Raw genomic sequence first — 20,376 nt, forward strand, 5'->3', positions numbered from 1 at the left:
AGAATGACTGGAGGGAATGGAAGGTTTCAGCCAGGAGTGTCCATGGTAAGCTCTGTTTCTGAGTGAACAGAGTGAGGTAACCCCATTACAGCTCAAGGAATTTTGGTGGATTACAAACTGGTACAGTTGAAGCTGGCATGCATTTGGGAAGCCATGAGGAAATGTCATATGTTCTATATTAGGGATGTAGGAAAACCCAGGGTTTCTTTGCAGACATGTTTATTGCAATGTGTTCTAAGTATAAGCACAATCTCAGTACTTTTTAGATCACTTTTCTGCTGTGTATTTTACAATAATCAAGGCCCTTTTACAAGGCATTATTAAAAATAACCCAAGTAAATATCTATTATTAAAGGTGACAGACCCTGGAGTATTTTATCTATCTTCTTCTTAGTAAGGACATGCATATAACTTATTAACTTTATTCTTTAAAAATTAGTCCATCAAAATGATAAGTTTCCTTCAACTTCTGAAAGCCTCAACCTCAAAAAATAAGGAATTATGCAGCATTTTTGTTTGGCAGAGTCCTTAGAAGAACAGAGGAGCAATGTTTCTGGGGTCAGCCTTTGAACTCTAATGTACCATTAGTGTACCAGACTTCCAAATGATTTATGAAAGGAAGACCGGTGGTAAATAAAAGATTAAAAGAATCAAACATAATGAAGTGCCAGTAGAAGTCTAGAAAGTTTTTAAGGGAGAGATGGTATTGCACTAAAATCAGAAGCATTAATTATATTTTGTTTAAAGCACCATTTTCAAAGGAAGTCTTCACTATCATTGTATACTAAAGTAAAATTCATTATTTTCATGGTCAACAGAGATGGCATGGTACATCATAACACTACAGATATGATGGAAAGGAATATGAAATGGGATCTTATTTTATATGTGTGAAAACCTACAGTGTTATTATAGTTACCTAGATACAAAATATTTCACATTTTCTTTCAATTTCTAGTTCTTAAGCAAAAATGGTAATCTTTCTCACAATATTTATTTTTAGGGTCATGTATGTTGCAGAAGCTGACACTAAAAGCCTGTCTAGATCTTTTCTAACTTGGCAAAATACTTTGCTCAAATAAGTGTTACTGATTATGGGATGTATCGTCAGGAAATAATAAAAACAAATTAGGAAGTTATAATTTAAAATCATGAGCAATCAAGATTTTTGAGACAAGTTATATGAACAAAATGAGGAAAACATTAATGGAAATAATGAATTTAAATCATGACACATTCATAATGAGATAATTCAATTTAAAGTGTTAAATAATTCAATCTGTTATATTCTAAATGCAGCTTCTCAACATTAACTATCAAAGAATTATTTTTACTGTATTATTTTTGTACCCTCTATTGTAAACCATTAATTCCACATTTAAAGGTGAAGTTGGTATATGGAATAAGGTAAATAATTGTGAGACACCAAAGAAAGTTTAACTGACTTTTGATACTATAAAAAGAATCTCACTCTTAGAAAGAGTTTTGTGTTCCTGCGTGTCTGTCAGTGTGTGCACTCACACACATGAGCTGTGCTGTGAGTAAGACTCCAGGGAGCAGCAGTGTGACCACAACTCCAGTTCCTCTTCACAAGCCTTGGTTTGAAATGCAAAACAACCAAACAACAAGGTCCTGTGCAGTTTATCCCACTTCCTAATGGCTGGTGCTCTCCATGTCTAAGTAAAGGACTGAACATTCCAAACTTATTTACATGTGAATAAGTCATAACTTAGGTTACTACAGGTAACTTAGGTATCCACAGAATACCACCTTCATTATGTGAAAAATATGGCTGTCTCAGTAACATCTGCTCACTTTTTGTAATTTGTGCCCAAACAAGTCGAATTTATGGGGAAAAAAATCGAGACAGTAATTTCCCAAGAGGCAATCTCAGACTGATTGGAGAGGGATAAGGAGGAGGAAATTTCAGCTGGGGCAAGTTACCCCAGGAACATCCACAGGCTTTTTGCCATTAGCACTGAGGACTAAAATACATTGAAAATGAGGTCCTCAAGCTGATCAGGTTAGAGCTTAATACCAATCCATCCCACCCCATCACTCTTAGGGCACTGGATTCTTACAGCAGACTGTCTGGCACTAGGAGGCAAGTTAGCAGTTTCACATAAAGCTTTCTAGGCCTCTTGAATGTCTTCCATCTTACACACACAGGCCTTCCTCCTCCATCTCCTGTGCAATGTCATCAATTAGTTTAACTTGCAGATTACACTAAAAGGGATGAAACTTTCCTAAAAAATTTAAGTTTCTTGATTATTGCTGACCTTCTGTCACATGAAAGGGAGGAGGGAGACAGAAATGCAAAGATTGCTAGTCTTAACTGTATTAATAAGAAATGATTAGCAATAAGCCCTTCCAGGCAATCAGATCCTTATGTTCCCAACACAGCCTATCGACTAAGGACAGCACACAGGTTGGAAGGGTTTCTGACCTCTGATATGAAGCCAACACTTAAGCCAGGGAGAACTTGTCAGCTAAATAAAGGCTTCCAGAAAATTAGAGCCTTATGAACCCAGCACTGCCTGCTGAGCTGCTGGACAGAACACAGGCTGGAAGGATTTCTAACCTCTGCTATTGAAGCTACACTTAATAACTAGAAAAGAGCTTTCCCCACAACAGCTCCTGAAATAACATTTATTAATACAAGTACATGACACTTATTGTGGGTTCTGCTTTGCCAGTGATTACGTTTAGCTGCAAGATTGTATGTAATTGATAATAAAGGACCCCAAAAGAAACCAGCACAAAACACATTTTACAGAGACAAACACACCGAACTCAAGTGACAATACAGCAGTGTGTACCATTTTCACAACAGACAGAAACTAGCAACAAAAAACTACTAACCAGAAGCACAGCCAACTAAAACACTTCTATAGACACTCTCTCAATAACATAGGACAATAAAATAGCTTGTACACCACTGTCTCTGTAACACAAAGCAAAAGAAAGAACAGAACTGCTTCCTATCAACACACGTTGTAAAAGCAACTGCACATTGCAAAAAGAAAGCAATAACTAAATGAAGTAGCAAAGTGTAAAGCAAGTTACTGTTATTGGTATTAAGGCAGCAAAACACAGTAAAGGAGGTGCTTATAAAGTAAGAATCAAAGTCACTGTTAGCATAATATGTAAGACAGAATGTATAAAGGAATAAGCTTTGTAGGAAAGTAAAGTATAGAAGAATAGAAAGCACATGGTCTCCTTACCCCTACATTGTTCCAGGAGGTAGGAGGAGGCAGGACAAAGCTGCCAGAAGCTACTTCAACAGAGACGATGGCATTCCTCCCTCTCTCCTGCAGTTAAAACTGCATCTCTTTTTACACCTTTGTTTTTCTTCAGGTGGTTGTGTGACTAAAGTCAATCTTTTGGGGGTTGATATAGACGCCTGAGGGTGGTGGCTCCCTAAGTGGTTATAGAAGATATCGCAAGGGGGGGACCTGTCATCTTTTAACACTTCATCCTTTGTTAATCTCATCAAAAGTTTGAAAGCTTTTGTCCTCTGCTGGGAACACCCCTCCAGGGGGCTGAGGTGTTTCCCAGGCTTATCAGGGCCATCACCCCACAACTTCTTATTGAGGAAGGTGGAGGACTACAGTTTCTTAAGACAGTGAATACCACAAAGGTTAAAGTAATTGGGTAATTGAAGAAAATATCAAACCTGTTTTGGGGTTCTTGGCTGTTTTATTTTGCAGGGGGGAACTGGATTTTGATTTTGCTTGTTTGTTATTTGTTTGGTTTTTGTTTGTGGTTTGTTTTTTTTTGACTGTTCTTTGATATTTAAAGGCAGAGGAGTTAGGAACTGCAACCTATGGAATGCTTGTGCATTTTCTCAGTATTGGAGTGGCTCCCCCTTCCTGGTTAATAGAATGCTAATTGCTGAATCTTTGGAATTACTGACTTTACTGAGGTTTAGAGATTCAATTACTTGTGTTCTTGACAGACAATGATCTGACCAGAGGAAAATCAAAATAATGAGAATACAACCTTTAGAAGAAGCCAGGAAGAGGTGATGTTGATATCTATGCTTCTTAGAACTTTTCAAGGTCAAGCTAAAAGAAAAGATTTGGGAAAACCCAACAAAAGCCCTCATGAAACAGAAAATGATAGTAGGAATGGTTTTCTCTGAGGAAGAGATATTGGTTGTCAGGAAACACCAGAAAAAGGGATGAGTTTTATATATCTAGACTGCATGTTGCATTATTTTTGCTTTTGTTTGGTGCTATCTTTGCAGAATAACTATGAGCAATCTAAGTTTAAAAAAAGAAATGAAAATCAAAATAAGCTGAAGTGAGTTTAGGAACTTCTGCATTGCTGAAATTGCACTGAAAAGTCTGCTGTTCATTTCAGTGATGGAACAGTCTTTTAAATTTATTGCCAGCTTCTTCCATGACTTTGGCAGTTTAATATTTTGTGACAGTTAAAACTTTTCTTCATGTAAATGTACTTTGATTTCAGGCATTCTAAACAAATTTATTACAGGTCTGCCCCCCACTGATAAATCAGGAAGGTAGAAATACATAACCAATAGCATTTTTGGCAGTTTTCTGCCAAGTCACACCGTGTGGCTTCAGCTGAGAAATGCAGACTAATGTTGCTGAAGATAACCTTGGAGCTTCTAAAGAGAGTTCTATGAATTTCAGTCCTGAACTTTAAATCCTCTATGTGAGTAATACCTGAGTTGTGAGAAGCTCACACGATTCTGTCATGTGTCACTTGTTAATGACCTTTCTTGACCTTAGGAAAAAAACTTTTGACAAAGGAAATGCATATCCATAGTTGTTTTACTGTAGAAAGGCAGCATTTAATGAGTAGCCCCATTCCAAACCCTGAAGTTCCATGAATTAGAGAGCATGAGTTTAATGAGTTCCTTATAAAAATGGTACTATTTCAAGACAGACAATTTACAAACCACTGTACATCTATTATATTCAGGAAGTTTCAACAAGAGAAGACATAAAGCACCACGTGCAAATTAGGCTACAGTAGAAAAGTGAGTGGAAAAAGCTGAAAGAGAAGAGAAGAAAGGGGTTGAGGGCCCCACTGCTCACCCAGGCATTTCACAGTGGTACTTCATAGAAGGAAGAGAGCATAAGAGGATCAAAATGGCATGGTTTTTAAAAAAATGGATTTAAAATGGTTTTAAAAAATATTTTTCAACCTGAGTACAGTGAAGAAGTGAAAGAGATTGCACAGAGAGGAAAAACAGTCTCCATAATTGGAGGTTTTCAAGGTGTTACTAAAAAAACCTCTGAGTGACCTGGTCTGATCTCATCAGTGATTGTGTTTTGAGCAGGAGGTTGAGCTAGACACCTCCCATAGCCCCTTGCAACCTGAATTATTCTATTATCCTATGATTATACAGTACTGGGTACACAACTGCTGTAAAAACCAGGAGACTTTCTTAAAGTAATAGAAAAAAGGAAAAAATACTGTAGATGGAAAAAGAGGTGAGAAAGCCCTTACTGCAGTAGCTTTCTCCATTTTTCCCTTCTTCAGCTGTAGAAGGAGCAGGTATGTCCAAAATTAGGAACAGGAAAGATGGCAGTCCACAAAGTCTGCTCACTAGCTCTGTAATTAGTGATGAAGTGGGGAGTCTGCCAGGGTAATTCCGATAATTAAGGCCAAGAAAGGCCATATAAGTTAATGGTAATCTAGAATGATTCTTTCCTTATGCTGTGTTTTGCTTTTGTGACTCTGTTCTAACATAATTTTATTTCTATTCCTATCCTGGCAGAAGTCAGTAGGCATATTCTGTTACATTTAAATCTTGTCACACCATAAATCAGTCACCTCACATATGGAGGACACAACCTTCCCTGGAGAGGTGGACATAACTGGGGTGTACTAAAAAGAAATGCTTGTGCTGTCTATATTCAGGGCTGCTCCTGAGTCTTCAGGTTGCTTCCACACAGGGTTGCAGGTGTCTTTTTGTTCTGTTAACACTGGTTTGTGCAGAGAAAGACCAGTCCCTTGGTATGTCTGGAACTTCTTCCATGAGAAGCAGGAAAGTTGAAAATGGCTTCACACTTCAGGAGGGGGGATGAGAAGGAAACTTGTCACACTAACAAAAAATATACTTGAAAAAGTCTTCCCACCATTTTTTTTTTTCTATTCATTTCCCTACAAAGATGAAAGACTGAGTTTAATTCCAAAGGCCTAATCTGGTTTTTGCCCATGTATTCAAAACAGAAATAAGACTAATAACTCTTCCAAAGTTCACAGCTAGATGGTGTTGATAGTGGTGCTGGAGCAGGTGGGGAAGTGACTATTAACTTGACTTTAATGGAAAGTGAAACAGGAAAAAGTATATATAAAATGTCAGTATCAAGGATATTAGTAAATATCTATGAAGATGTGTATGAATTTTAAAATAATTTCTGATTGCAGGAAAAAAAATGAGTTGAATGTACAATCACAGAAAATAACATTTTATCTCATACTATTTGTTTCTCTTTTAGTGGCAAAGCATTACTATAACACTGGTTGAGAAAGTGCAGATGGTTGCTGTAATCCTAGGATCTCTGTTCTTAGTAGCAAGTGTGACTTGGCTTCTATGGTCAGCCTTCAGCCCTTATGCAGTATGGCAAAGAAAGGACATCCTTTTTCAAATCTGCTATGGAATGTATGGTTTTATGGATCTAGTATGCATAGGTAAGCTCAAAATCTTTAAACAGCACAGACTGTGGTTTGAGACTGTGGCTAATCGATCACTGCAGTTCTTTGCAGATCATTCTCAGCTGATTCCTTTGGCAAATGCTGCTTTTTACAGTGTCACAAATACTGCAAAGAGAAAAAACAGTCAATGGAGGTTTGCTCTCAGGTTCAGCCCTGACTTCCTAAAATCTTAGTGGTAAGAACAGGATCAGTTTACATTTCTTGAAAAAGTAGATGACTATCAAAGTTGAGGAGGTTGAATAGATGAAAATAACAAAGACATTATTAAAATAATTAATAGAATTATGTGCTGTCAAGTCTTCTACTGATGCCACCTTGCATTAGATTGTACCATCATTAAGCACAGAAGAAGCCCTGAAGGATGTCATCAGACTGCACACCCAAAATTGAGTTGCACAGACTTAGGCAGGCCACTGTGCTAGTAATAGAGGAGAACAGAGAAGACAGACATGAGTTCTTTGTACATCATAAACAGTTATGAAACACTCACATATCTCTAACTATAGTAACTTGCTTTACTATTAAAAAGTCTCAAGTCATTTAACTCTGGAGGAAATCTTGTAAAAGAAAATACAATTTACTGCAGAGCTCTTTTGACTACTTTTGAATTTTCTAAAGATACACTGGACACAGAAATATTTAAATAGAAATCCCTCTAGAATGTAGTAACAACCTTGAATTGATTGTTAGAATAACTTTGAATATCTATAAAGAAAATGTACATTAAATATTACATCATTAAATAATTTACATAATTAAAATTACATAATTAACAACGTTAGTTTACATTAAACCACATTCTTAGAATTCCAACTCCAAGAAAATCCAGAAGTCAAATGCCATCTGATGTTTGCTTTGAGCTTTCTGGGAGATAAATGTTGGTGTCATCCCAGTCTCATATGTGGGAATTCAGGACAATGCTGAATTCTGCTCCATAAGGGACAAAGAAACAGAGTGACTCCTAATATCAAGGCTTTTGCTCCAGCTGTAAATTGGAGCAAAACTTCAACTTTCAACTTTTATTGAAACCACCCAATTACTGTAAAAGTATTTTTATTTCAGCTAGATCAGCAGTTCTATTCATTTTGTAATTTTTATCAGAGAAGCCCCTTCTGGAATATTTTGGAATACAGGCTTTCATCTGTGAACTCTAATGTTCTCAGAGAGAAGAGCCAGCAGAACCTTATACTCTGGACAAGTGCTCAGCTTTGAAGTGATTAAAAGGCTCAGCTACACATCCTGTTACATGCTGATTGCTGAATACCACCTATTCCAGCTTAACACTCAGTACTGAAGTGTTTGCTTTTGTTTAAAAAACCCACAGAGTGAAGCTAAAATGTGCTTCAGGCATTCTAGGTGTCTGTGAGTCATTAGAAATGCTGCTGTATTTTTCTATAGAAGTAATCTGTTGGAAGATGAGCCTTCCATGGGTTGCTACATGACATTATGTAATTGCCTTTCAAGCCAACCAGGCGCAGCCACCAGTGAACTGGAAGCTGCTGAATGAACGAGCACCTCACATGGCTGTGGAGCTCTGACCAAACTGGCACCATGCAGGAGCAAAGCAAACGTGCATCTCTGCCCCACAAAATCAACTGACTTACCTCTAATTAAATAAATGTATTTTATAATCCTATCATAAATGAAACATGGACATTTTAATGTAAACCTGACTATCATTAAATGCAGGTCAACATGGTTTGTGGTTATGAACTTCGGTGTGGATGTGACTGTGTCTGGAAATTCAGAAAGCTGAATAAAGGAGGTTTGATACTTGAGGCATTCTAATGATCCAGATTCATTCAGATCCACTTATTCTGCATATAATTTCAAAGTAATCTGCGTGCTATAAGCTTATAATATCAGAAGTTCTTGTAACTCTTGAAAATATTTATTAATGCAGTCAACCTTATTCAGTTTTATCTTTTTCTTTTATCATAAGGTGAGGGGGTTTAGATTGATAGTTTTAATTTCAAACATTCAAATAAAGTTCTCTAATAAATGTATGTAATTATTACTCATGAAAGATTTTAAAATACCCAAATGCTTCCCATTATGCTGATGACTTCCCAAAGGCATCAACTTATGATTTTGCCCTTGTCACATGTAAAGTTTTATATCATAAAGCTTGTAATGTTCACAACCAGCCACAGTTCTCACCTACTATCTCCTCTCCTCTGCTCTCATTTGTGTTTAGTCATCCATGGCATTCTCTTAGTTTTCAGCAGGATTTACAGTCAGTGAATACCTATAATGCTTCCACTCTAATCTCTCTTCAGTGAAAAATCCATGCAGACATGCAGGTTTTCCTGTGCAGCACATATTTCAAGATAACACTTGGTGGTATGACCAAGATTTTTTCCTTCTGCCTTCAGTTAGGCCTCTCTACAGATTTGCAGAAACAATATGAATATTTTTGGTCATTCATGAAGTGTAAATATCACACAAAAAGCGTGAAGCACTTTTTGAAATATTTTGCTATATTTTTAAACACCTAAAGGTACTGACATGTTTATATGACATCTTCAAACACTTGCACATAATGATTTGTTTTCCCAGTGATTGACTTACACATGACACGTAGCAGACCAGTCACTTTCTTATTAAGTAAATTATATGTGACTTCTATTTTACTTCTTAGTTTTGTTTTACATTTCACAAAAAAAAATCCCAAGGCTTACAGCATAGTATGTTCTGTTTATTCCAGTGTACTTATTTTATAGGTATCTGTTGTTCTCCTTGTTCTACTCTAAATTTTTCCAGAATTCTTCATAACTAATAGAATTTTTTTTACTTAGGTATGTTGGGTTTAACCCTACAAGTCATAAGCTTGTACTTTTCTGCATCTAAGCTGGGTGTAAAACTGTTCTCTTTGAAATCTGTGGATGGTAGAAGTTCTCCTATGGTAAACCTTGAACACTGTAATGGAGTAGAACTCCTGCCAAGAATCCCAGAGCTGTTGCAGTGATAGTGCCAGGAACTGACCATCCACGTAGGGATTGCCAAAGGCAGTGAATTCATGGGTTAATGTGAAAGGAATTCAAAATATAAATCCCTTATCTAGACACTGAAGCCTCTGCCATCCTACATCAAGCCTTTGCCATCCTACTTTGTAGACCTTGCAATTATTTCACATAACAGAAAAGTCAGAGAATTTTATACATTTTTCACTGGAAAATAGTCATAACTACTACTCATAAATGGTTCTAACATGAGCAAAATCTCTCACAAATAATAACAGCTGACTTCAAAACACAGAGCAACAGTGCAGCTCCTTTACAATATGAGAAGGATCTGTAACATTGCACTAGAATGTTACTGGTGCCAGTAGCAATGTGACAAGGGAGTAAGAGATGGGAGCCAATGCAAGGTGTGAATAACCCTCTGAAAGCCTCTTTATTTCCCACCGAGGAACTTGATGCCCACCAACAGTTGTGTAGCTCCTAAGCTGTAAACATTTCCAGGCTGAAGTTCCTTACAATGAACGTATCTAGCTGTGCTTTATATGTCTTTACTCAGAAAGTCTTGTTTTCCCCTAAAATTCTGTCCCTTGTAGATATTGTTTGGACAGAACATCAGAGCAGCTAAAAGTAGTGAATTCTAACACTTCTTGGGATCATCTGAGTCAAACAAGTAAATTTTTTTCCCCTACAAGTGAGCAAAATGTCCTCTGTACTGTTGAAATCATGGTATTTTGGAACATGTCAGTATTCTTCATGGATTTATCCTTGTTTTCTCTCTCATAACTTCATTCATTGCTGTGGAACTTTTAAAAGAAAGGATATTATTTGCCATTTTCTTACAGCTGCACTTCAGTGACTAACTACTTACATTTTGAGCATCAGAATGTCTCTGGACCTGGAAAATCTCCAGCATTTAAACTTTATCCAGATTTCTTCTTGTTTGTGGCCTTGGAACTTGCTGAGACCTTTCTTCCCCCTACCCTCCTGCCCAGTTCTGTTGCTGCTTTTATGTAGGTCTTTTTCAATCTGTAGTTGTATCAGAAGGGAAATAAAACTTTTTTTATGAGAGGAATTATGGAAGTGCTCCTTTTCCCCTTCAGCATTGCCAAATCTGACAACTTTATTTCAAGCCTTGCAATAGTTGATCCTTTGTTTCATAGCTCTTTTTAAAGTATAGGTGAGTGACAGATTCCATTGAAAGGAAAATTTCTCTTCCTTGCCAAAGTTTAAAAACTTTGAAAACATAATTTCAATAAATCCTGAAGCCCCCAAACAGTAAAATCCAGCTCTCTGAAAGAAGTTGTCCTATGACTTTTTTTGTTGTCATTTTGGGAGGATACTTCTGGCTGTTTAAATGCACTTCATGGACCTCAATGATCCTTTTTCAAATGCTTCCCTCTCTATTCTGAAATATGTTGTTCAGGCTCCAGTGGAGGGTAGGAGTGTATCTTTACATTGGAGTAAACAGATTCTTTCAATTTTGCTTTGTCATAGTCTTGAGAGAAATGGGCCAAGCAGTGCTGTTACAGTGGCAGATGGAGGAAGGTTATTCTCATCTCCTTTATCATTTTATAGGAAATCCAACAGAAAACAAAGTCGTGGATCTTTGTCACAGCAGTAAACACATGGCTTGTTTGACTTGTGGATTCTGTGCATGATCAGACACATTTATTCTTTTTAAGACAATCTAGCTAGTCTTGAAGGTGCATTTATATATTAACCTTTTTATTATTAATATGCTAAATTTTTAAGACAAGTTGTTTTATCTCTCTCTGACAAGATGAAGATAGAAATCTTGCAATCAAGAAACATTTACACTGAAAGGTTATGCTGTTGCAAAACTCTTTTAGAATATTTGGCATTTAATTAAGCTTATATTGTATTGCTTTTCCTGCACTGGATGCTTCAATGAATTCTAGGCAAGTTGCAAGCCCTACAGAGATGCTGCATTTGCTATCACGTCCTTCCGAAAGAAATCTTTGGGTTCCTCCATCTTTTAGTGTAATGATCTTTAAAAATGTGTTAGAGTAGGTATTGTTATCTGAAAAGCATTGCACTTGAACCTGAGGTTTGCAGTTTATGTGAATATTTTTATCATCCTTTCTGCCTGTGTCATCTTTCTTTGAACAACCTCTCTCTGGTATCGGTTAATGACACTACAGGACTTTAGACACTTAAATCACAATTGTGTTGTGTAGAAACAGGTGATATACAATCTTTTGGGATAAAGAACTATAACCTGTGACACTACAGATCATACAGATGTACGGGAAAAGTTTAGGCAAGAAGCACAGTGGACAAAAGATTCATAAATATTTTTGGCTCGGCAGATTGCTCCCGTCCCAAAGCAGGGAGCCAGAGAAAACAAGTAATGTTGTTCGGAACCAATCAAGTCACCAGGCTGGTTGAGGAAAAAACCAGCAAGAAGGCTGAAGCCCCATGTGTTTCCCCAGTAAATCCATGTTTGAAATACTTACACATGCACACAAAAAATTAAGAGACTTTAAATAAATGGCTTGAATGCACACTATAGGCATAAATATTAGCTACATGGAAATTCATAAGCAGATGGGTCTGTTGAGGACTCCAGAAAATCTGTATTTCCCTTGAATGACCTTTTAAAAGATTTCCTGGGTCTCAACAAAAAGATTAGTCTCAACTTTTTCCTACTGAATATTGAAGGCAAAGAAGAAAGCCTTTCATCTTTACCATGCTCATCATAGTTAATAAAATTTAACCTCTTCTTGTTCTGCTGAAGCAAGACAGACAAGTCTTTAAACCTATGGCTATTTCAGGTTTTCATAAATCTTCTGTGCTTGTAGGTTAAACTAAGAATCTGAAAGCATTCAAATTTTTCTGTATCTGTTCTGAATTCTACAATATACTCAAACAAATTTAAGACCATCTTGTTCCTTACAGAAGTTCTAACCTACTTAAAGATCCACTTAAACCAGTATAAATCTGACTAAATAAATAGTATTTACCATGAACAAGGGCAGCACTGGCATAAACAGTCTATTTCCAAAACTGCCAGTTTTGCATTGGTTTACATAAATCTAAACCATTTATTTAGTTAGGTATGCTCAGATTATTGCAGTATTATGTTGAGCTTTCATTCAGAACAGTTTCGTTTCCTCTGCATGTTCCCTCCTCCCAGTCACATGAATGACCAGGTACATTGCATGTGTGCAGCTTGTTTGAATCATTAATGTCATTACACTGTGTTAGGTTGTTATTTGCTCTCAAAGCGGTGTCCATTCGCACTTTGTACAAACTCCTCTTCTTTTTTTCCTTAATTCCAGGACTGATAGTACATGAAGGTGCATCTGTTTATCGAGTGTTTAAGCGCTGGAGGGCTGTGAATCTACACTGGGATGTGTTAAATTATGATAAAGCCACGGACATAGAAGAGAGCAATAGAGGAGAATCCTCAGCAGGAAGGACATTGTGGTTACCACTGACTGCATTTAGAAACAGAAGTTTAGTTCATCCAACACAGTTAACCTCACCAAGATTTCAGTGTGGTTATGTGTTGCTACATCTGTTCAACCGCATGAGACCTCAGGAAGATTCATCAGAGGAGAACTGCTCTGGGGAAGTAGTGATGAGAGTTACCTCAGTGTAAAGATTGTGCTCACTGTGCTACACAGATAAGGATAATGTGCCCTGGTGTTCCAGGACTTTGGAATGTAGTTATGATGAATGGTGAAACCGTTAACACTTGAAAAAATATATACTTTTTTTTAAATTTAATGCTTTTTATATGACCAGATAAAACACAAATAGATTTTTCTGGAAAAAAAGAGTCTCTTGCTTTTTATACAGTCTGATTTATTGGAGCTTTTCTCAGTTTGTACCTGAGGTGTATATAACATAGCTTAACTCTTAGGTCTTTGAATGATGAGGAAACTAATTTTTAAGCAAAAAGATATTTAAATGTATTTTCTTAAATTCTGGCTTTAATCCACCACTGTTACTTTTCCACTTTCATGAAGATTAAACTGGATGTTCTTCTGAAAAGAAGAAGAATGTTGGCACAAGGCAAGTATTTTTCCTTTTCTGTCTTTATTTTGTTGTGGTTTCTAGCACAGTTCAGGTGTGTGAAAGTAAGTAAGGGATATATTGTCCTTTGTCCTTAAGAAGGAGGTCCAGTGGGTATTCTACAAAACCCAGGGGAAGATGAGAAGTCTTATTCTGTTTAGCTCTCTGAGATGTCTGTCCATGCAAGATGTCAGACACAAGTGCAACACAGACAGAAGTAGAGTATTGCACTGCCTCTCAAGTCTCTAAGGTCTGCAGAGTGCTGGTGCTGTGCCTGTCCACAGAAATGATGTCACCTTCCAAACAGTGGTGCTGAAATTAGCAGCCTGTGAATTTTTAGCACCATTCTAACTCTATGTCATTAACAACTCTTTAATAATTAAGCCTGTTGAAGATCAGGATAGAAAAGTAGGGCTGAAATGAGCCTGAGAGCAGTAGCTTACTTAAAACAGTTTCATAGAATCATAGAATAGACTGAGTTGAAAGGGACCCAGGAGGATCATTGAGTCCAACTCCTGGCCCTGCACAGGACTTCTCAAGAATCACACCATGTGTCTGAGAGCATTGTCCAAACTCATGAACTCTGTCAGGGTTGGTGGTGCGACCACTTCTCTTGGGAGGTTGTTCCAGTGCTCTGCCACCACCCTCTGGGTGAAAAATCTTTCCCTGATATCCAACCCTAACTTCCTCCAACTCAGTTTCATGCTATTTCCTTGAGTCCTGTCACTGGTCATGAGAGTGAAGAGATCAGTACTTGGCCCTCCATTTTCCCTTGTTAGGATGCTGAAGACCACAATGAAGTCTCCTCTCTGTCTCCTTCTTCAGGCTGAACAGACCAAGTGACCTCACTGCTCCTCATATGGCTTCCCCTCCCAACCCTTCATCATCCCTGTTGCCTTCCTTTGGACACTTTGGTCTCTCTGCAAGGCCTTTCTATCCTTGAGGGAGTTGACAGCTCCTCCCAGTTTAGTGTTATTGGCAAACTTCCTTAGTATTCCTTTGAGTCCTGCGTCCAAGTTGTTAATGGAGATGGTGAAGAAGATTGGGTCAAGGACGGAGTGGTGGGTTGACCTTGTCTGAGTGTTAGATCTCCATGCATTTTCTCTCTCTCCCTCCTCAAAAGAAGAGAGGGGAGAAATAAGATGAAAAACTTGTGGGTCAGCACAAAGACAAGGGCATCACTTACTATTTACTGGCTCAAGCAAAAAAAAAAAAAAAAGCAACATAAAAATTATTTTAATATATTGCCAATTCAAATAAAGTTGGACCATGAGAAACAAAGATAAAATCTAAACCACCTTCCTCCCACCTGCCCCTCTTCTTCCCAGGCTCAGCTTCACCCCTTCACTCCCAACTCCTCTGTCTCCTCCCCACTGAGCAGCACAGAAGGATGAGGAACAGGGGTTTGTAGTCAGTCCATAACAGCTCTTCTCTGCCACTCCTTCCTCCTCCTCACACTTCTCTGCTCCAGCCTGGTGCCTCTTCAGGTGCTGCAATCCCTCAGAATAAATCTGCTCCAGCATGGGCATCCATGGGCAACAATTCCTTCAGGGCACATCCACCTGCTGTGCTGTGTCCTCCAGAGGCTTCAGTGTGGATGTCTGCTCCAGCTTGGTCCTCTCCATGGGCTTCTCCACCAGGATCTCTCCAGGGTCACAGGGAAATCTGTCACAGGGACAGGCTGTGTCTGGCATGGGGAGTCCCAGCCCATCCTCACAGAGGTCACCACTGCAGCTCCCATCCCACCTGCCTGCCCAGACACCTGTACCTGGTACACAGGTAAACATTTTTCTGTTTTAGACTAAGTTTTTCCAGTGGCTGAAGGATTTTATTTTGTGCAGGAGATGGAGTGCTGAGGCTGGAAAATTCTCTCTCACAGATGAACAGGACAGTCAGCAATCAGTGCATGCCTTCCCTTCATGAAAGGCTTACGTGCCAAGATCAGACACAGGAGGCCTCTGTAACTACACTTGGAAAGGAGGTAGAAATAATTTATGCACTGGCACTAAAAGCTCCTTATATATTCATAAACATTTATCCAATGAGTTCTACACAGGGCCCAGCATTCTGTGTTGCAGTCTCACAGCTCAAATTTAGACTTACTAAATCTACAGATGCCTTCCTGCTCTCACAATTCTTGTGAAAAGCAGAACTTAAGCCATGAACAACAAAATGCTATCTCAAAAAAGCCAGTTTGCCTCCTGCATGGCAAATTACCCCACACGACAGGCAATCTCCTTGAGAAACTATGAGAATTCAATTCTAGATTATCTTTAAACAGTTTTCCAAAGGAGGCATTTGTGGAGAAATAACAGATGAAACTAGGACTTGAGAAACCTGCTGCATCACTGGGAATTACTTGTTCTTAATTATTACTTGAATGAGGGCTGCTTTCCCAGAAGGAACAGAGCTCCACTTGACCAAACTGAAATCAGAGTAAGTATCTCAAAAAGCCCTTTTAATATGACTATTATAAGGTATTTTTTATGTTTCATACATTTTAGGTACTTGTGATCTCTGCAATTCAATGAATATTTCAGTGGAGTTTTTACAGGATCCTAAAAACAAAATTAAGAACTAAATGAAAGTTTTTTTGTTGTAAAGAAATCTTTTTCATATACTTAAGTAGGGTGCTGGGGAAAAAACCAGAACAACTCACCAGAAAAGATCAACAGATGCAATTTAAAAGAGGACAAGGTTTCTGTGAACAGATTTGAAGGACATCTGGGTCTAGAACACTTAACAGCTTCTGAGGGAAAAATGGTCCAGGTAAGAGTAATGAAAGTTTCCAGTAAGAGAAATATTTACAGCAAATATCAGAAAAACCTTTTTAATAGTAGGATTACTGATTGTTAATTTCTATGGCACAAAAATTTTGTCTATGTCTGCATTTATGTATTTCTGTATGCAGAAAGCAAGAAGATCAGGAAATGATAAACTGTGACAGGATTAGTTTGGGCAGGGTGCAGTTGTTAAAAATAATGAAGTTGTGTTGTCTGGCAAAATGTTTTCAGTAGTAAGAGTGCCTAGTGCAGGATATGAATATTTCTTCACTGACCTTGTATTTGTGTAGTGCTGTAACCACCTACATGCAAGAAGATGAATTCAAAGAGAGGGGATATTAGGATGGAAAAGGAGCAGGGACTCTATTCCAGTCCCTACTGGGAAATGCGGGTAGGGGTGCACAGAATTAGAAGAGCGTGGCTTGTTCTTAACAGAAATCAAGAGCGAATATTATTGTTCTCAGTTGATACATTGCAGAATAAAATTTATTTTAGGCAAAGGACAAGCCTAAGACAGCAGAAGAACTCAAGGACACAAATAGATCAGAAATAAATTTAGCTAGAAGTTCAAGGTAGTTTTAAAATATTCATGGAATGAATCACAGACAACAATTCAAGTTGGAAGGACCCGTGGGAGGACATCTAGTCCAAGCTGTAGAGTCAGCTCTGAGGTCAGACCAGGCTGCTCAGGACTTTAGGCTGTCAGGTTTAAAAAATCTCCCAGGATGGAAATTGCACAGCCTCTCTAGGCAGCCAGCTCCAGTTCCTGACTGTCCCCAGAGCAAAAGAGTATTTCCTTCTATCCCACTTCTTCTCCTGCTACAGCTTACACCCAGTTTCCCATTTTCCCAGAAAGCCCCACTGGGAAGTGGGTGGTTCTTTCTTCTTGATAACCCCTCACAGAGGATCTTGGCAGGCTGTTGTTGGGCCTTCCCTGAGCCATCTCTTCTCCAAGGCTGAATAAAATCTCAATCCTCAGTCTCCCTTTACAGGGCAAGTGCTTCTTCTCAATTTGTTCCAGTTGCTTTATGTCTTTCCTGTACTGGGTTGCCCAAGTTGTCCAGGGTACTGCAAAGCACCAAAGGATGTACGAACTTGGTGGTGAAGACAGAGACAAAGAAGCATTAGGGGCATTGGCCTTCTCTGTGTCCACTGGCACAAACTCACAGTGGCACTCACCCCACTGAGCAGCGAGCAGTCAGCTCCTTGTTTGGCCTTTTACTGCTCCTGCAGAGGCTAAAGCTGTTTGTCTTGACCTTGATGTCTCTTGCAGTTTCAGCTGAGCTCTGGCTTTCCTAACCCCACCTGCAAGCCTGGGTGACACTTCTAAAATCCTCCTTTCAGAATAATCACAGAATATCTGAGTCTTAAGGGACCCACAATGATCATGGAGTCCAACTCTGAAGTGAATGGCCCATACAATCAAATCCATCACCTTGGTGTAGTTAGCACCATGCTCTAACCAACTGAGCAAATCTCAGAGTCTTCTGCCTCCTCTATGTGGTCATTTTCCTGAGGAGCTCTGCCGTAAGCTCTTGGCTTAGCTGAGCTGGGCTGCTGATACACCCTTTTGTTTTCCCAGGTATCAGAATGGACCATTCTCATGGGTCTGTGTAATCATGGCAGTTTCCCTCATCTCCTTTGCCCTTCAGAGCTACTCCTGTGTGATCTCCTCTGCCTACTCCCTGGACAAGCTTCCAGCTGCTCACCTGGTACCCCATGTCTGGGCTCTGCAACGATCCTCTCTCCCTTCCTTCCTCACTCCCTCCCTCTCTCCCTCCCCTCAAGATCTTCATTTCCTGGACCATGGATGCCATGAGTCACCACCTTCCCTGGCAGTGCCTCCCTGGCAGGGACAGCAGATCCATGGGATGGCCCATCAGGCCCCGTAACAAGAAGCTGTCCTTGACACCCTTCAGAAACATACTCCTGCATGTGTCCTGACATGCTGCACTTTCAGCAGGTGACAGGGAGGTTTATGGCCCCAAGCAGCACCAGGCTCTGCCCTCCACAGACTCCCTGTGGTGTTTAAGTAAGCCCCCTCCCTCACCCTAACCCCATGGTCAGTAATGGGGTTCCCCCATGCTGCTGCCCTTACCTCATGTCAAACCTGCATTTCACTCACCATTCTGTTTCAGTATTAAAACCACAAGTGAGAGAGAATCAAGGTGTAGCACAAACTGAAGCTTTGTACCACCACCTCTGCAAAGTCACATTTTTTCCATTTCCCTTGCATTGGTGCCCACTGACAGTAAAACAATGGACTACACACAGTGCAAAGGCAACTTCTGAGTTTCCATTTTGGGACACAGTAGAAATAGCAAGAACTGTGTATGGAACAGCCCATGCCTTTGTCTCACCTTGAAAGCAAGGAGGAATCAGATTCTGCGTGTTCAAGGGAGCAGTGTTGGCTGCTTCAACTAAAGAACATCATCCCAAAACTGTAAGTGCTGAAACACAGACTTCCAAGACTCTCAAGGAAAGGCCATTTCCAGTCACTACTGTATAGATAAGGTTTAAAAATGTTTAAAGAGGGAAAAAAAAACCCAAACAGCACAGTCTTATGACAAATAGGTTACTAGTAGAGTTATATAATTTGGGGAGTCAAACCCAGCAGAGGTCCCTGGACTGAAAAACTCAATAATTCTTCTGAATATCAATAAGAAAACCAGTAGAAACAAAATAAATCTGCTTCATAAAGCGTTTTTTGATCATAGAAGGTGGATATGATGGAAGCTCTGCAGAATAGCTCCCTGAATTCTCATTTCTTTCCCTTGGAATTATACTTAAAATTCAACTTATGTTAAAACAAATAATGTAATATTTAAAACAAAACTTTTCATATACTTTTCTCTTGAAACCAAATATCATCAATATTAACCTGGTCCGGTGCATTAATCAAATTCAGCAATTCAAACAGCACTGTGAAGAAACAGGCAGCACGTTTGCTGTTGCTTGTTTTAACACCAGACCAAGGAGACCATGCTTGCCATGCTGGCAAGGCTGTCAATGCCAGAAATCAGGATCAGCCATGGGCAGAGACCAAAAATGGCACAGGGGTCACTGCAGGAGCAAGAGTGAAGGTGAAAAAAAGGGGCATGGACAATGATGGCAGAGTGACCCAGAGAACTTCCTTTAACATCCACTGGTCCTTCCTAGCCCAAAACCTCATATTGTCTTACATATGAAGCTGGAAAGGGATGCATTAAACTTCTGAAAGCAAAAACTATGTTGAATAATTAATCCAAGGCTCCCCTTTTCTATGCCTGACCACAAGTTCTTGAGGAAAGAGTACTTCTGCCTTCCTCATTTTCAACTTTCACCTCGCCAGTTTTGAAAAAAAAATCAAACTGATTAATTTGAGTTAACTAATATCTCCCATTTGAAAAGCATGAAGGGAAAAATGCAACCAAATGCAGGAAACTGTTTTACTAAGGGAGCATATGAAAGCAACCGCTTGCACCTCATCCAAACTATGCTAGAATTCAAAATGTGGGACTGGAGAAGCTAAGTCTTTGAGGAGAGGAAAACTGGACTGCCCTGCAGGGGACAAACTGAATGTAAATGATGTTTCCCCTTGCCATGCCTGTGCAGTGAGGCTTCACTTGGTGCAGCACAGCCTCTCAGCCACCTGGGAACAAACTCAGTGTGTGGAAGCCTTGGAGACCTCAGCAGGCACTGTCATTGCCAGGGCTGGCTTTGGCTCTGCTCTCTGCTGTAGGCAGGGCCCTCTGGTAAGCTCTTGCTGGCATGCCTGCAGCAGGGCTCAGCCCCTCTTCACCTTCCTGCTCCATTTCAGACAGGTCTGTCAGTAGAGCTGACCCTGAGGAAGGTGTCCCTTCCTTTCCCCAGGGGCAGCTCAGCCACAGAGCTGTGCCCAGGGCTTGAAAAACAGC

At 39.4% G+C, this 20,376-nt stretch overlaps 1 protein-coding gene across 1 annotated transcript in view; it reads left to right on the forward strand.

The window, feature by feature from the left end:
* The window catches only part of MARCHF11 (membrane associated ring-CH-type finger 11), a 29,436-nt gene extending 15,795 nt beyond the window's left edge, over nt 1-13,641 (forward strand). Inside the window, exons 3-4 of the mRNA XM_071553155.1 lie at nt 6,477-6,669; nt 12,959-13,641. Coding sequence (XP_071409256.1) covers nt 6,477-6,669; nt 12,959-13,281 — 516 coding nt within the window. The 3' untranslated portion in view covers nt 13,282-13,641. The remainder of the gene's footprint in view (nt 1-6,476; nt 6,670-12,958) is intronic.
* The last annotated feature ends 6,735 nt before the right edge of the window (nt 13,642-20,376 follow it).

Source organism: Pithys albifrons, chromosome 4 (genome assembly GCF_047495875.1).
Source record: "Pithys albifrons albifrons isolate INPA30051 chromosome 4, PitAlb_v1, whole genome shotgun sequence".
NCBI lineage: Eukaryota > Metazoa > Chordata > Aves > Passeriformes > Thamnophilidae > Pithys > Pithys albifrons.